Source organism: Hermetia illucens, chromosome 4, assembly GCF_905115235.1.
Source record: "Hermetia illucens chromosome 4, iHerIll2.2.curated.20191125, whole genome shotgun sequence".
NCBI classification, from domain to species: domain Eukaryota; kingdom Metazoa; phylum Arthropoda; class Insecta; order Diptera; family Stratiomyidae; genus Hermetia; species Hermetia illucens.
In genome coordinates this window covers 159587450-159604838 of record NC_051852.1, presented here as the reverse complement: position 1 = coordinate 159604838, position 17389 = coordinate 159587450, and the positions used below count along the sequence as shown (strand labels likewise).

At 43.0% G+C, this 17389-nt stretch overlaps 3 protein-coding genes across 3 annotated transcripts; 2 read left to right on the top strand and 1 right to left on the bottom strand.

Annotated features, from left to right (window-relative positions):
- Window positions 1-1800: 1800 nt before the first annotated feature.
- On the top strand, window positions 1801-2646 carry LOC119655861 (trypsin beta-like). The gene has a single exon (XM_038061981.1). The coding sequence runs from the start codon at window positions 1826-1828 to the stop codon at window positions 2591-2593; it is 768 nt and encodes a 255-aa protein (XP_037917909.1). The 5' UTR covers window positions 1801-1825; the 3' UTR covers window positions 2594-2646.
- Window positions 2647-7820: 5174 nt separating this feature from the next.
- LOC119653786 (trypsin delta-like) lies at window positions 7821-8663 on the top strand. The gene has a single exon (XM_038058789.1). It carries the CDS (start codon window positions 7845-7847, stop codon window positions 8607-8609), a length of 765 nt encoding a protein of 254 aa, XP_037914717.1. The 5' UTR covers window positions 7821-7844; the 3' UTR covers window positions 8610-8663.
- A 1177-nt stretch (window positions 8664-9840) lies between these two features.
- On the bottom strand, window positions 9841-10673 carry LOC119653785 (trypsin beta-like). The gene has a single exon (XM_038058788.1). The coding sequence runs from the start codon at window positions 10665-10667 to the stop codon at window positions 9885-9887; it is 783 nt and encodes a 260-aa protein (XP_037914716.1). The 5' UTR covers window positions 10668-10673; the 3' UTR covers window positions 9841-9884.
- Between the last annotated feature and the right edge of the window lie 6716 nt (window positions 10674-17389).

Below are 17389 nucleotides of genomic sequence, written 5' to 3'. Positions count from 1 at the left end.
AAAGGTTTGAATACTCCAATTTCAAATTCTAATTCGAAATTTAAAATATGGGTCTTCAGACTTCAGCCACGGAAGGAAAATTTGTCCTTGTGGCCGCCTGCTCCGCTTTTCGGCACTACATGGCCGGGGAATTGGGTTTCTGAGGAGCAAAACGAAGAAGAGGGAGAAGAACAAGGTTCGTAAAAAGTGTGTGACGTGCTTGGTAGGCGCCAGTACGAGAATGGAACTTTAATTTCAGGGTGTTCACTATTTGTGTTTTTGCTTGCCTGCGAGAGCCGAATTTTCTGATAGTGTCGCTCAGGTCACGGTGCGATGGAGACAATCAGTGATTAAGCCGACTGGCAAGAAGAATTCCTGAGCAAGCGTCACAACAAGACCGATCCAAAAAGGTTGTCGATGGGAGTGGATCGTTCGACACGGGAGTCCTTAGACGGGAGTTTTGGGCGCGTGTCATTACGGAATGTTTGCCACAAGTTAACAATCGGATAAGTAAGATCTCCGGGTTGTGGCTGTGGCGAACATGCATAGCTCTGACGAACAATTTCTGGCTTGACTTCGGCTCGAGCTAGTGATTTTCGCAGTGGAAAGGATAACCTCGACGACGGAACGAGTTCCGCGAAAAACCGGCGCATTAGCAACAGATTGAGCAATCATGGCGGAAGGAATTAATACAACGTAGAGGCCAGGTCCTCCCGTTTGATTAGAGTTATTAGAGTTCCCTCATTATGTTTGAAGCGACAGCGGACGAACGATTAGGTTGGGGTGGGCCGCCGCAGGGCCATCATATCATCTGCCCGCCCATGAACGGGAAAGGAAGACGGGGCCACTCGTCGCGTAGATGCCAGAATCAGCTCATAGCTAATCCTACCTCCATTCCGCGCATGTTAAGCTTTTGTGATTTAGTCCCCTCCTTTATAAGGCCGCCAAACATTTAAGCTCCTTTTGGATTGAAATCTTTGGTGGTATCACTCCGCCTCGAGACTTCATGTCCCTAATAGAGTAGTTTACCCTGGGTGGGTTTACTTTTGATGATTTCTGACTCAAGGCACGTGGTTAAATCTCTGTGTCCTGACAGGGACATAATATGTGAGAAACAAGAACCCCGGCCCACATCTTGCCGAACTGTTAGCATTCGTGTTAGTTTCAGCACGTGCTGTCCGATTCCATATACTATCTCACGCAGTTGGTGTTCACGACTGGCAAAGATTTTAGGGGATTTTGGCTGGTTGACAGTCTTGGTGACTGTGTTGGTGTCAAGGTGATTCAACGCTGAATTCTCCTCATAACAGAATTGGCGCCCAGCGTGGGGCCACAGTTGTTGCGTACGTAAAAATTTCATGGAGTGGACTTGTTAACATTGATTCCTTGGTCACTAGATGATATAAAATTACAATAAAGGACAAACGTAGTTCTGGAAATACTGTTTAAGCAGGAACTTTGACAACATCACTATCTTTGAGGTGCATAAACATACGCCTGAGGATAACAAAGAAATGTCTTGATCTCAATTAGGTTTCTAAAAATACATACTTTAATAATTTTGTATTCTATCTGAACACTTCATTCAGAAAGATGTGATCAAACTCTACTGTCCTAATCTCTAAGATTTAATGCAAGTCATAAATCTTCCTGCCAATTAAAAGCTCATTATTTGAAATGATTCAAGTTATTTGCGGCAATGCAATTCACTCTGAATTTATTGCCTAATTATAAATAAAAAATGTCAAAAATAGATACAATCTAATCTAATGCGTCAATTGATTGGCAACTTTAGATGTTTTTTCGTATAAAAACCCTTCCCCAACAGTTGAGTGTATTCGCAAACATGTTTCGCGTACTACTAATCACTACTTTCGCCGCTGGCATTCTTGGAGCTTCCATTCCTTGGGGAGTGGTCCCTATTCCTGATGGCAGGATCATTGGTGGTGAAGAAACAACCATTGAGAAGTATCCATATCAAGTCTCCATCAGATACATTGGGTCTCATCGTTGTGGAGCTTCCGTGTTGAAAACCAATGTGGTGTTGACTGCTGCTCATTGCGTCTATGGAGCATCAAAACTCCTCCTTCGTTTTGTCGCCGGCTCGAGTCAACGTAACTCGGGTGGATCATCAATTTATCCTGACAATATTGTCATCCATAGTGGCTATTCTCCATCAACTGCACAGAATGACATAGCATTGGCCATTTGTCAGGAACACTGGGTGTTCTCAGACACTATTCAACCAATTCAACTTCCGAGTGCATCCCCTGCAGTTGGATCGAGTGTAATAGTGAGCGGTTGGGGTACAGAGTCCGAAGGAGCAAGCGAGATTCCTATCAATCTTCGAGCTGTTGAGGTGAAGATAGTTGACAAGAAATACTGTAGTGATGCCTATGTTCCCACCGGTTATCCGATTTTGGAAGGAATGTTATGCGCTGCAGTATCAGGAGGCGGAAAGGATGCTTGCCAGGGCGATTCCGGTGGTCCATTGAACAGCGGATTGACCCAAGTTGGTATCGTCTCATGGGGATGGGGATGTGCTCAAGCCGACTATCCAGGAGTATATACCGACGTCGCAACTTATGCTTCCTGGATTAATTCGAACGCATAATTCATTTTTTGAATATCATGCAAAATATTTAAATATTACAAAATAAAATGCACTAATTTGCTTATAAAAAGTTTTGATTTTATTTGCTGCAAGTGTGAGAGTTTGTTTTTGAGCGGATGAAAGAACTGAAGTTTATAAGATAAACAACATGTTTAAATATGGTCTTTTTCCTGAGATGTAAAATTTGAAGAGACACTCTTATGGTAGAATCTAAATAAAAAACGGTTGGGATAGGATTTATAACTATGATTTTCTGATTTTCTGTCCTCCAATCAACAAAGATCGTTTGATCTAGCCTGTATCCTATGTGGTACTTTTCGCAACCTCGACATGTCACTTTATGTGTCCCGTTGGATTCATGTTTTAATTTGCGGTCGTTGGAGGATACTAGCCTGCTTTTGAGCTGGTCGATCCTACTCGGTTGCACGATGCCGTTGTTTAACACTTTCATCGTTTCTATAACGCAGAGTGTGTGACCCCTATTCTTTTTTTTCTTTCCAAGTTTCTATAGATATCAAAACGGATCGCCTTTTCCTCTCTAATGTTCCTTAAATTAAGAAATGGGAGTTCTCCATTGTCCTCTATCTCCATTGTGAATCTTCTTCGGCGTCTCAAATTCCACACCTTTTAGTTTTTTGACGAGGTCCTCTTTATTATAAGTTGAAAAATGAGAACTAGGTTTTTTTCCTTATACTGTAAATATTTTTATTTTTTCCCCGCATACGATAGTTTCGAAGACCACGTGCCTCCTTCTTCAGTGCTAGTACCTAATTCTTTCTTCTTTATTCCTGATGGTTTTTCGAGTGGGAAGTTCGCCTAGTTCTTTGAACCTACTGAACACTGACGGTATTTTGTGTGGGCGAGTTTCCTCGGAATTCGTCGCCAGGTTTGTGGATCTCGGGTAGCCCCTCTATTCTTGGTAGTACGGAGTTGGGCACTTGGAGTTTGGCAAAAAATAAGGGCACTGACATCTCCCGTTAATAATTTGAAAAGGAAAAGAAGAATAGGATTCCACACTATGCAACTTCTTCGAAACTTATGAAAACGATGAAAAGGTTAAACATTGACGTGGTGCTATCGAGTAGGATTCACCAGCTCTAAAGCAGGCTGCACCTAGACTGGTTTCCGGTAATACAACTGAGCCCGCCATCTAGCGAAGATTGGAGCGAGTTCTGCTCAAATTAGTGGGGTCGGGCAGTAGATGACGAGTGATGTGAGTTCACTTTATTAGATTATGACGTCACACATGTACAATGTGGAATTCTGAAATTTGAGCTTCTCTAACTTCGTTGGTAATAGTTGGATTGCATTCAAACTTCCCTATGTCTTATATTATCGCTTATACTAGTGCCAAGTTTTGTACTTCTCGAATGAACGTATAGAGCGTTTTTCACAAAGTTTCTAATACACTACGCTAATAATAATTGTTGGCGCAAAAATTCATATTGGATCAGGACCTTGTTACAGCATTTCACTCAAGACCATAACGGTACACTACAGTACACCGTAAGAGGCAATGTGGTCCACATTGCGCTCGCCGAGATAACAAAACCCTCAGCCACCAATTAGATTTGATCCGCGAACTACCGCTACGACACCCCACCGTTCTAACCACTTGAGCCATTCATTGCCTTGCCTTGATTTTGTATAGACGCATCATTGATCTCAGATTGTTCGGTTGGGTAGGTTCTGAGAACGGGACCCTACCGCGGGAATAAGAGAGAACGGTTGGGTTTAACTTCGAACTCCAACCACGCAAGAGTAATGGAGGGAATGAAAGAAGAAGCGGGAGATCCCTCTCCCAAGCTCCGCGCGGTCAGCCTAACTTAAAAAATTATTACCCCTGAAATAGTCTCTCACCGCACCTCACAACTAGCCGCGGCACCCACCTGCGTCTGGCCGCTCGCCGCGGCGGTGAACCTTCAAGCCGCAAGTGCATAGAGCCCTCATTGTCACACAAAATGATGGGACTTGCTGCACGTGTAGCGGTCCACCCATTCTCACCAAATTTCATGGCGGTAGTCCCAGGCGTTTCGAAGTAAATCTCGTATGACAGACGGACAGACAGACAGTGAACCGATTTTAGTACGATTTTTGTCTCACACAAAGGAAAATATCTGCTCTGATTGCATCATTTTTGAATGTGAAACTTTTGTACTTCAAACGGAAAATCGACTTTTCATATGGGATTTCAAAATAACGAACATGTTTTTCCTTTGTTTCATACTCTATCAAAAGTCTGGGTACTATCGAGAAAGGTGACGCAATCATATTTCTATTTGTTGAAATCCTGCATTATTGCCGAAACAATATGTTGATGTGCTATTCTTTTCGGGGAACCTGAATTTATCGTCCGCAAGAGGGGGGAAGGGTAGTATAGGTCCCAGGGCAAAACGTGGATTGGTACCCACGGTGAAGCATAAAACCTAAGTAACGTTTGCTGAACCAATACCAATAGCTCTACTATCAAATCCAATCTCCACCTCCATGTGGTGACCCCTGGAAGTTCTTTCTTAACGACAAGCTGCAGTCGGAGAAGGATGAAGGCGAGTCGACGAAGCCACAGAAGGAGCCTCGGAAAGGATCGACTTTACAACGACGAACCCGGCATCGACAACGGAATAACGATTTGCGCTTTTTCTCATGGAACGTGCACTCCCTGTGCAGAGATGGAGCTGCCAAGCAGCTAGCCCATATCCCGTCCCAATATAGGGCTGATGTAACTGCATTGCAGGAACTGCGTTGGATAGTGACCGGTTTCCTGGAGAAGAGCCACCACACCATATATTATAGTGGCCATCCAGTACTCATGTGCTTGAAGTAGATTTTTAAACGAACCAAAATATGAAACCCGTTGTTGTCACCTTTGATAATATAAGCGAACGGCTATGCGTTTGTAAGGCAAATTTAGAAATATAAACCTCATTAACGTTCACGCCCCTACAGAGGAGACTGCAGAGTCAGGAAAGGATACCTTCTAAGTGGCAGTAGATCGAACCCTCGAAGCCTGTTCCAGGTATGATATCAAAATCATAATTGGGGAGTAGGGACAAAGCCCATATTCAAGTGATACGTTGGCTCCCACAGCTTACATCAAAATACAAATGACAACGAACTGCGGATTATTCAATTAGCAGTGTCACACGAAATGCTTGTTGGAAGGTCCTGGTTTGCACGGATAGTGGTGCACAAACAAACGTGGACCTCTCCAGACGGGACCACTTTCAACCAAATTGACCACGTCCTGATCAAACGCCACCACCTCACAACCTTGATGAATATCAGGATATACAAGAGGACCAATATAGACTCGCATCACTATCTCGTTGGCATGGTATTCCGAGCTCCAATAACAACACCACCCAGAATCCCAAAATCAGGTTAAATATGGAAGCGACTAATGACACCAAGCGGTTCATCAACTTATGCTCAAGGTGGGGGACAGCAGACTCCTTTGCCCTAAAGAAGAATAAGGGATCGCGGTTTAGTTGCACAACGTTCGTTTGCGCGTAGAAAATAATGCGTGTTGTTTGCAGTCAGAGTATTCAGTGAAACAAATAAATAAGCACAATAAAAACTCTGAAACTGACTCACGTGTTCGGAGCAGGCGTTTAAGCAGCAAAATCAAGAGTTCTGGGACGAAACAAAAGGGCGGTTGCAGTTGGACTCCTACTGATCGACCCATGCGTGCAATTTCTGTACGCTACTCTCTCTATTGATCTCTCACTCAATGCATCATCCTTGTTGTCCTTGGAGATATAAGAAAACAGTATGAAATTAACGAATCCGGATTTGTTGAATGAAACCGAATGTCATCTTTAATCCTTTCACAATAACCACGTGATTTGTATTGGTTTAATATCAAATTCGTCTTGAAACGTCTGAATCTTCTGACTCTTCCTTTTTCAAATTTAACTCCACAAATTTTTATTCAACCAGAATCGTCGCCTGAATATTATCCATTTTTGCTAGTCTTCCCTCAGCAATTTGAAAAATTTCCAGTGAATTCCGAGATGGTCATGCGTTCACTAAGCCCTTTTTATCTACGACAGAATTCTCGGAACAAAAAGTTCAAACAGAACTCCTTGGACTACTTCACTTTAGTTATACGTTTACTCTCCCGCACTACGCAACCTCAACTCTCCGGTTCAACTGTTCCGCTGTCAATCGATCAGCCGGTTACGGCCTCACAAATTTTCTTTCCCAGTCTACGGCCTTGAACTTAAAAGTCCACACCCGCTCAGCGTCAAAAGCAACGTACACTGTTATGTTGAAGTGTGAAGGGGGTCACTACACTCAACCACGATCAATCGCCTGCCTGCATCCAATAATGTGCAACATGGGCAAGTTTGTGAAGATCAACGAACGGTTGGCCCGGCCAATTCAGAATTTGAAAATAGAATTTGCAGTTACTTAATTGGAATTAGACTATGAAATTTAAGGGAAAGGGACCAGTTGTTGGATTGTTAAAAAATACAAAAATTAATTTGTTGAATTATTAAGTATTGAATTGAAATGAAGGACGCGATGGGAATTGTGAAGTAGAGAGGGATAATGGGGAAAACTGAAGAACTGAACTGAAGGGGTAGAAAAATATGGGGGGTAATTGACCCCGGAAAAGGCGAAAGTGGACTGAAAAATTTAGATTGCGAAACATGACTGATGTCTTCTAGAATAAAATATATTAATGATTTTACTTTATTGAATTTTGAAATTTTAGTAGACGTCCCCATAAGTTCAAAGTTTCATATGGACCTTATTATTGTGAACAACGGAAGTCATGAGTCAAAAGCGTATTTCTATCTTTATCTTTACAACAAAAGTATATCTAAAGTTCAACGGATTAGGTGAGTTATAAACTTATTGATGACAATGAAGGTATGATCAGCCAGTTAATAACTTACAACAGCGATATCTTTATTTTACTATGAAAACTGAGATTTGCTCAGCCAATTTCCCCCGGTGCTTACTAAACTTAAGATTGTTTGAATTTTTATGCTGCTGTTTAATGGGCAGACCACCAAACTCACTCTAACAACTTCTACTAACTTCAAAGGACAACCGCAAGATTTTCTTAATGGCCACAAATTTAAGTCATTAATTTTGAAATTGGGATATAAAACAATTATTAACTGTACCTCCCCAAATTAAATAGCGTTTATCAGAAAATGACTGAAAGATAAATGATAAACTGGACTGTATTGAAGGTATATAAACCAGAAATTCCAAAAAGTGGTCTGATCGCTTCAAAATGTACCGGATAATTCTGATATTTGCTCTTCTAACTTCACTAGTCTCCGGAGGACCCTATTCGCGAACATTAGGTCGTATTATAGGCGGTGAGGAAGTAAGTGTCGATCAGGTACCCTATCTGATCTCTGTGAGAGTTCTCGGAGCTCATCGATGTGGTGGATCACTAGTGAACTCTGATTCCGTCCTAACTGCAGCACATTGTGTTGAAGAGGTTCATGTGGAATTCCTGAAATGTGTTGCTGGGACTGACTCAAGGACTACTGGCGGTGTTTCTCGGAGAGCTGATAAAGTAATCATTCATGGGAACTACAAGAGCGCAGACTTCCAAAATGATATCGCAATAATTAAGCTGAAAGAGCATTTTGAGTACACTGGTGTCATCCAGCCAGTGAGGTTGGCCAGTTCTGCCGGGGCATTCAGAAGAGGAACTAAAGCTTCAATCGCAGGTTGGGGAACACGCAGTGAGGATGACCATTTCTTGCCGGTAAAGATGTATTCAGTGGATGTTTACGCGGTGGATTTTGATGAGTGCGTGAATTCGTATGCTGGAGTCAATACTGTGAGGGAAGGAATGATTTGCACTAGTTCACCAATACGAGGGAGAGATTCTTGCGAAGGAGATGCTGGAAGTCCAGTGGTTGTCGGTGGAACCCAAGTAGGAGTGGTATCTTGGGGGCAAGGCTGTGCTAGGGAAGAATATCCACGGGTACATGTTGAAGTGGCGCATTATAGGTCGTGGATTGATGACCAACTGAATGAGTGAAATTTATTTACTATGTAGATAAATTTGTAGGAATAAAGATAGAATTATAAAAAAGATTAAAATTGGTTTTTATTTGGTTTTTATTAAAAATTAAATACTGAAATAAATAGATTAATATCGAATGAATAAAGGTTTTTCAAATAATTCGTTCTTTCATTTGGACTATTTTTGGAGGCGTCTGTCACTCTGTCAAACGTAGTTTTCTCAGAAAGGGTTGCACCTATTTACACAAAATTTAATGCAAAAGTTGAAACTGTCAACCGGCACGTTTTTCAACCTTGAATTTATATATAAAAAAGGAGTTCAAAATTAGTTCTAACATCAGTTGTAAAGGGAACATCATACTGGAAAGTTTGGTGTAAATCCTATCATTACTAACAAAGTAATAGTAAGTTAAAGTTGAGTCTTACGCGTGAAATTACAGAATCCTAGGAAATAAAATTCGAGCGTCACTTTGAAGTCATATGCATCATACTTCCAGATCTTTCAACTTATGGTCTGGTGTATTAAGTGTTCTCCCAGATCCTTCGACCTACTTTGCAAAAGTGCCGGACACTGTCCCAGAATGTATATAGATGTCATCACACTAGACACAGAACCTGCAGGCACTGTCCGTAGATATCCGTAGCTTTCCTAGGTGATAGTTTATCCGACAGTGACCAGTGACAATTCCGACTGTGATTCGGAGGTTCTTTTGGGGAGGTTTACGCAATCCTTTGCGCTCCTGGGTTCGTATCCCCCAATAACCACGCTGGACTGCTTCATTTCTGGAAGGCCCGCCCAGTATAGTTCCCTTTCTTTCTTTTTTCATTTTTTAAAGTCATAGCCATGAACCCGTTTCCGATTCCACAGAAAGGCTCTGACCCGTGTAAAGACGCCCCTGTTCCCCCTGGGCTTGTTTGTTCGCTGCCTCATTGCGTTTCAACTTAACATGGCCTGGAAACTAGAGTATCTGAGCATGGCAGCTAGTGGACTTTCGCTAGTATATGATGCAGACCGTAATATTAAGGGCTACTCATAGTAGTTTAGCGCTTGAAAAACGATGAGATTACGTTTTGTTCTGCGCGTAATTCTTAAGTCTTCGTCTTAAGTCTTGCTCAAAGGTACCATATTTATAAACTGTTGCCACAATTCGTCGTCCAATTCGCATTTTCTTTTATCATAACCATATAATCGTCGAAAAAACATGTAATATATTTTAGTTAACCAAACGAATAAAAGTCTCACTATCTTTCATTTTCACGTCTTATTTATTGATAAATGGTTCTTATAATTCTACAAAAGAAGTGACTTTTCTATCCAGTCTCTATAGTATGCAACATCTGTATAAACTCCTGGATACTCAGCCCTTGCACAGCCTTGTCCCCATGATACAATACCAATTTGCTTATCGCCTACCACCATAGGTCCTCCTGAATCTCCCTGACATGCATCCTTTCCGCCACCAGGATAAAAGGCACAAATCATTCCAGGTACCACTGGATTAATCTCTGTATACGCCTCAGCGCATTCGTCGAAATCGAAACCATAGACATATGTGTATCTCAGCTGAACCGGGATAACTGATGCGCCTTCTTCTTCAGTTCCCCATCCAGAAACTACAGCCTTTGTTCCTATCCGGAATCGCTGTGCTTTACTGGCCAAGGCAATTGGCTGGATCAAGTTCGTATATTCATAGAAGCCATCCATTCTCACAACTGCAACATCATTGGTACCTGTTGATGGTTCATAATCCTCGTGAATGATAACTTTTCCCACGTACAATGATTCACCACCACTATTACGGAAGCTGGATCCTGCTACAAATCGAAGGAAAAGGGTTGTTGCTCCGTAAACACAGTGCGCTGCCGTTAATATGAAGTTGGGCTGAATCAAAGATGCCCCACAGCGATGGGATCCTAAAAAGCGGATTGATATCTGGTAAGGGAAGTGGTCGACAGTTGTCTCGTATCCACCGATGATGCGATTCTCCATCCGGTATAATCCATCAGGTATAACACCGGCTGATACTATGCCAATCGAGATAATTATGAAGGACACAATTGTTAATCGAGACATTTTGAGAAGATGTCGGCTTTCTGACAAAGCATGTCGGTTATATACCTTCGCAATAATCAGATATCATTTAATTGGTGTCATTTTCTCGTAAATACGATGATAATCTGTCAAAAATGAATTAATTTATGACTGTCGGCTGTTTTAATACCAAATATTTTTTGGAATGATCATGGCTCGAAATGGTAGCAGATACAAATGTAATCTTGTCGATTATATATAAATAAACTCTTCGGATTAGCTGATGCGTCAAAGTCATGACTTTGTTCATCAAAGGCCAGAAGAAGGATATTGCCAGCAGCCTTACAGTCCTCTAGTGATATAAAATTAAAATTGTAACGAATCAAGAGATTAGGGAAAGGTTAAGTGATCAATCCTAGTTGTCTATTGCCAGCCAAGGGGGCTGAATCATTCCTCACAATGACTTGACTCATAACCCCTCGAATCCGGCCCCACTTAAGTGCTGGTCTCGTGAAGTGCGTGTCAACACGCGTAGTGAATCAGTTTGTTAGCCAGTTCGAGAAGGTGGATATAGACCTTATCATTTCAAGCCATTTCACTGAACTAAAAATAACCAAGAAGTGTTTTACGAATCCATTTAGGGGTTCTTTTTGGAGTAGATGGCATCCCTACGGTCCCTTACTTAGTATTGCTTTTCTCTCTTTTAGACGTTTCATTTTTTGGTGAATCTGCGTTTCAATGCTGTGTAGTAGTTTTTAAAGCACGACTAGGTCTGAGTTTTTAATTTTAATTTTTTTTTACAAGTGGTACCTCTCAAACTTTTGTAATTTAAGAAATTTAGATAAAGATAAATACAGACGCTGTGGCTCGAGTAATGTTCTTTGCGTACTGTTTTGCTTCTTCATTCTTCAGGTCAGTTGATGCATTTTTATTGGTTTGGTTCTCCAAAACCGTCCATTCATTGATGATAGTACTCTCTTCTGATACACTCTCGTCTGCTTCATCGGGCGACAGCATTTTCCCGGTCACCTCGATTCCCCATATAACGTCGTGGCAAAAGCTGATATTAATACCGGTGCGAAATCTAAGTCGTCTCAGTTCATACGGCTGCTTCTTCAAATCAAGCTTTGTCTAGCATTTTGGTTTTATCAATAAGGCACGACCTTAACCCTGCAATAGTACCACCATGTAGCACTACAGAACATCCTGTTGACGTTGGATAGTCCTCTGTGTGCTTCTTTTCCAATGTCCTGCCAAAGACGGCTACTATAACACCTCGAACTATACCTACGACCTTTCCAGGCTCGTCTTCTGCTCATTCCAACACTCACTGGAGTCACTTCTTGATGCATTCTCAAGATCACGACAACATTGCCCAAACTCTATTTTGGTTGCAGGGGATTTTCATCAAACCTTATCAAAAAAACAAACTATGAGGCAATTGCCGTGATGCCCAACTGCCACGCAGACGGCGATTCTGTCCTTTGATTTAACAGGAAGCGCACGGCTTTTGTTCGCTGATCACTGTTAAGTCAACATTTCTTGGTAAACCCATTTTTTTTGTCTTTCTTCCCCTTACGACTGCATTGCAACACATTCTGTTCTGTTTCGGTCACGCTGCTCCCAGGGCAGAGGTGAGGCAGCATCTGATGAGTTGCCTCTGCCCTGGACGAAACCGTCAGTCATTTTTGATTTTTTCAATTTTTAATGCTTGGGGTGCTACGCTCCAAACTAGGGATCCATGGACTAAAAAACGTGGGAGTAAGTTGCTCCTCATTTAGTCCGGTCCACCATCATGTGGATGAGGACTTAGGATCCCGCAGATCCTAAACAACAACCTACATTCTGTTCCACCCAACGCAAGACCGTTTATTATTTGCTGCATCTCCTGCCGTAGCCCCGATGAATTATGAGGCATTCGTTGACAGTTCTCTTCACAAAAAGATGGTCATTCAGCATCCTCGACGTGAGATCATATCTGAGAGTAAACTGTCACTCCGACAGATTAATTTTCTAAGACGCGCGGAATAAAAACCAACCCACTTCGAAAAGTTGATGTGGGACAGCTAAAAAATTACTTAATAGCCGGAGACTACTACTACTCTCCGGCCGAGGATGGTTCTCTGGATGTACACCGCTGTAGTGCGTCCGATCCTGACGTACGGATCTATTGTATGGTGGCAGGCTTTGAAGAAGAAATACAATAGAACTAAGCTTAATAGGATTCAAAGAACCGCGTGTGCAGGTGCTATGGGGGCTCTGCAGTCCTGCCCGGCAGATGCTCTCAATGTACTCCTGCATCTCCTCCCCCTAGACCTCCACATCAAATATGTTGCAGCGTGCAGTGACGTCAGACTACGTGAGTACGGATGCTGGGCAGCGAAGTCCTACGGCCACAGCAACATTCTAGATGAAATACCTCGCGAAATCTGGGCATCCCCCACGGACTATGTCACACGCAAGCTGAACTTCACGAGAAACTTTGCTGTGGACCTTCCAACCAGGGCAAAGTGGAAGACCGGCGGCGTATTGCAAGACTATGACACGGTATTCTTTACGGATGGATCAAAGATGGCCTATGGAATCGGCGTGGGGGTTTTCTCGAATACACACGGTGTATCCAAGTCGTATGGTCTCCCAGGTTTCGCCAGTGTATTCCAGGCGGAAGTACTGGCGATATTGGAAGTCTGTCGATGTCTGGAGCGTGATTCGAGCCCCAAGCGTAACATAGCCATTCTGACCGACAGCCAAGTGGCCATCAAGGCCTTGTATTCAACGACGACATCTTCCCGGTTGGTGGGGTAGTGCAGAGACACGCTCAACCATCTGGGCGGCACGCTCAAGATCACTCTCCTCTGGGTTCCCGGGCATAGGAACATAGGGGGGAATGAGCGGGCTGACGGATTGGCCAGGCAAGGCTCTGCTCTTGACAGTCCCTCGGGGAATACAGTCGGTGTTCCGCTGGCGGCTGTCGGGGGCTGAGTCTGCTCGCACTGCCTAGCAGCCGAGAGCTCCTGTGCCAGACGCGTACAAATGCATTCAAGATTACGGCAGTCTGCACGGGGCACTGGCCCATAGGGGACCATGCCGCTAGACTGGGCTTACTCTACAACTCGCATTGCCGAAGCTGCGGAGAAGGAGGGGAAACCCTCATGCACTTTCTCTGCGATTGCCCAGCTCTGGCTCGAGTCAGGCTGCGGACACTGGGTAAACCATTCTTTGGGGACCTCAGTGAGATTTCTAGCTGCAGGGTCGGAGAGCTGCTTTCCTTCGTGGCTCTGAAGATCCGAGCCAGCTGGACTCTGCTTCCCTGTTCCTATAACAACAGTCACAGTCTTAGGAGTTTGTGGCATCAAAACGGCGCGCCAAAGCGCTAATTGGGTTCCTCGGAGCGGCCACTGATACCTACCTACCTACCTACAAGATAAAACTGGATTAGGTCCTGTTTTCCAGAATCTCACAGGGAAGTCTATACATGGCACCCGGTATGACCTAAATTGTGCTATTAAAACAATATCGAGAGAAGGGGTTGAATATACATCCCGGCCACGGAGAAATAATTAGTTTGACGATGAATGCCAGAAAGCGCTTGACAAGAAAAACGAAGCATTCAGACAACATATAAAACGAAACGCAAGGACGAAGAGAGAAAATTGCGAACAGTTAATAAAACATTAAGCCAAAAGAACCGAAATCGTTTGATCCGTGAATCAAACATAATTGACGGTAACGTTGCAAGCAACAACACAAGACAAGCCTACAAAGCAGTGAAGAGCCTGAAGCGTGTCAAACCAAAACCACCCTTTGTCAAAGCAAAAATGAAAAAATCATTGGAACGAAGGTGAAACACGTAAGAGATAGGCACTTTATTGCAAAGAACTTCTCAACCCCTAACACACAACTCAATCACCAGGAATTATAAAAAACACCAGCATTAGAAGAAATAGAGTCAACAATCGAACATCAAAAAGTGAACCAGCAAGGCAGGCCAAAGTGGCGGTCCGTGGATCAGGAAAGGTAGCCATAATTTATTTCTCACCATCTGAAACCATAGGTTCCATGAGAATAGTCAACAAGTGTGATATGCCCTATCCACAAGAGGTGACATGTTGAGATATGACAATTATAGACGTATTTCCCTGCTTTCTACGTCATGTAACAGCCTGGCAGAGGCGTTTAAGGGAGAGGTCGGATTAAAGCAAGGAAATGGCCTAGCACGTCTACTGTTCAATCTGACACTGAAGTAGGCTATACGAAAGTTGCCTGTTGACACAAAAGGCACGTTGCTCTACAACTAAAGCCGAATCATGACGCAATCTTTTACGTCAGCAAAGGAGGTTTTTATAAACCTCGACAAAACAATAAACGAAATTGCTGTACGAATTAACGAAAACGAGACGAAAATTAGGACGCAAATAAGAAAAATGTCGCTCACCAGACAAAATATAACAATTGTCAAATACAGTATCGAAAATGTAGACAACATTATAGTAGAAGTCTGCTCTTTGTTAGCACTGATGAAGGAACAAGTGGTTCCCGAAATATCGATATTTGCAAGAATAAATATCTACACCAACGAAAAAAAACAAGTTTTATTTGTTACTCCAGATACAGAAAATTGGTCTTAAATACTAGCATTATCACTCGATGTCAAGGTACTTTTTCCAATCACGGTCGGAAAGCAAACCCTGCACCAACTGGGGCAGTTCCCAGCTTCCCACCGAAATTAAGTGTGAATCGGTACAGTCGTTTTAGTGAAAAGTGCATGTCACAGATAGGCAGACAGATGGATGGACAGACAGACGGAAAGGTAGACAGAAGATGGGGAACCGAACTCTCGGCGGCCGATAACTCTCGAAAGTAGCGCCTCGGTGATGAACAACTTGGCCAACGTGGCATCAAACGCTATAAGTGTTTTGGATTTGCAGAAAGAAGTATTCAAGCATAGCAAGAACTTGCCAAGAACACCTCTATAGTTTTCATAACGAAGGCAAAAAATCATGGAATAAAAGGAAATCGATGGAAAGAAAGGAAATCTTCCCAGAAAGGACGACCGCAAGAGATATTGAAAGATCAATGGATTGACCCATTCAGTAAAAGCTCTTCTATTCTTTGATCTCCAACAATGCCAAAGATGGCAAGAAGTCTGGAAAGCACATTAAATTCCACAGGTGTTTAAAAAGGGCAACCCAATCAAGACTTACAGAAAATAGATCCTTGATATTGATGATCTACCTTCTAGCAGTTTGAAGCAGAAATAGCTGAGCTGCTCCAGTTGATCTAGAACAAGCACAATGTGCACCAAACTATTAAAAACATGACTCCTCTATAATAGGTCACATAAGGAGCAAAGAGCATCCAAGCAAAAATTGAAACCGGCCGTTCAAAGAGCATTACGGGCGAACCAAATAACACCTAATCGCAGTATACGACCTGCCACTACATAAAAGAGTGCGGGGAAAACATGGTTACCCTCTAGCGAGGAGGAAAAAAACACACAAGCAGTACCGAAGAACGGATGTGAAAGTAAGCGATGGAGGCAACCTCACTCCTTAGTACGATCATCGGAAACCGAAGCAAAACCTAAGGCCACCGAAAATGGTAAATGGACCAAGGTCAAAAGGCGAGGGAGAAATCGAGGGTGCAAAATTGAAATCTGTCCTACTCGGAGATACTAAAAAAGGTCAAAGCTGCCCCGGACCTAAAAGGTAGGCGGAAATGTCAGCTAAATCGGAGGGAACCAGGAAGGTGATTTCATGTTTGGGTTGAAAAAATCCGACACTGGATTCACGTCTGCTGTTACTTGGCTTCACAGGGTACAAAGGAACGTTGCCCAAAGTGTGCCAAGAGGGAGCGGAGTACTCTCCAGAGTCCCACCATCTTACTTCGCTTAAACCCAGAATTTCCAGCTTATATCGTTGCTCGTCGCTCAAGGAGCGTGCGTACAGTCCAGAAACCCATCATAGTTCGTTTTCAATAGCCAAAGGTCCTTGCCATGAGGTCAGTTCCTGTCCAAGTTGTTGTTGACGTTTTGGTAGCAATGCAGTATCAAAATTTGCAGGTTCCTAGCCCATGAATTTCTATCCCAATTAGTCGCCTCTTACAACAAGCAGGAAAGACTTTGAGTGTATTATCAAGCGAAAGCTCACAGTGCACAACCAATGATGCCATCAAATTGATGGCTGACTTGTCCGGAAATACAATTCATGGAAAGAGTAGTATCAACTAGTATTGCATTCTGGTATCCCTGGATGTAAAAAATGCATTCAATTCGACCAACTGAAGCCGCATATATAAATCCCCGTCGACCATTGATGTTCTCACCTATCTCTCTGCCATTGCGAACTGTTATTCTCGAGAATGGAAGCTCCGGTATAACACCGAAGATTCACCTCAAGAATAACTTATTTCCGCGGGTGTCCCACGTGGCTCTGTACTGGGCCTATTAATCTACAACTAAGTTTCCGATTCCGGAGGAGACGACGGTGTTGGGTGGATCTCGCAGATGCTGAATTGTTCTGATGCTTGGCAAGCGCTGGGCTGGTACTCGCTGAGGAAAACGTGGAAGCGCCAGAAGAAAAATTTCGCAGTACCAGTTTGGGAATAAACGCTGTATATCTTATCTAGTGCAGATAATCAGAATGCGGTCTACAGAAGAACATCCTTAAGGGTGTGTTCTGCTTTCCAGACCGTCTCAGATGATGCGACGTTCGTCATCTCCAGAATGGTGTAGATGAAGAACATAAATAATCAATTCCATCTCT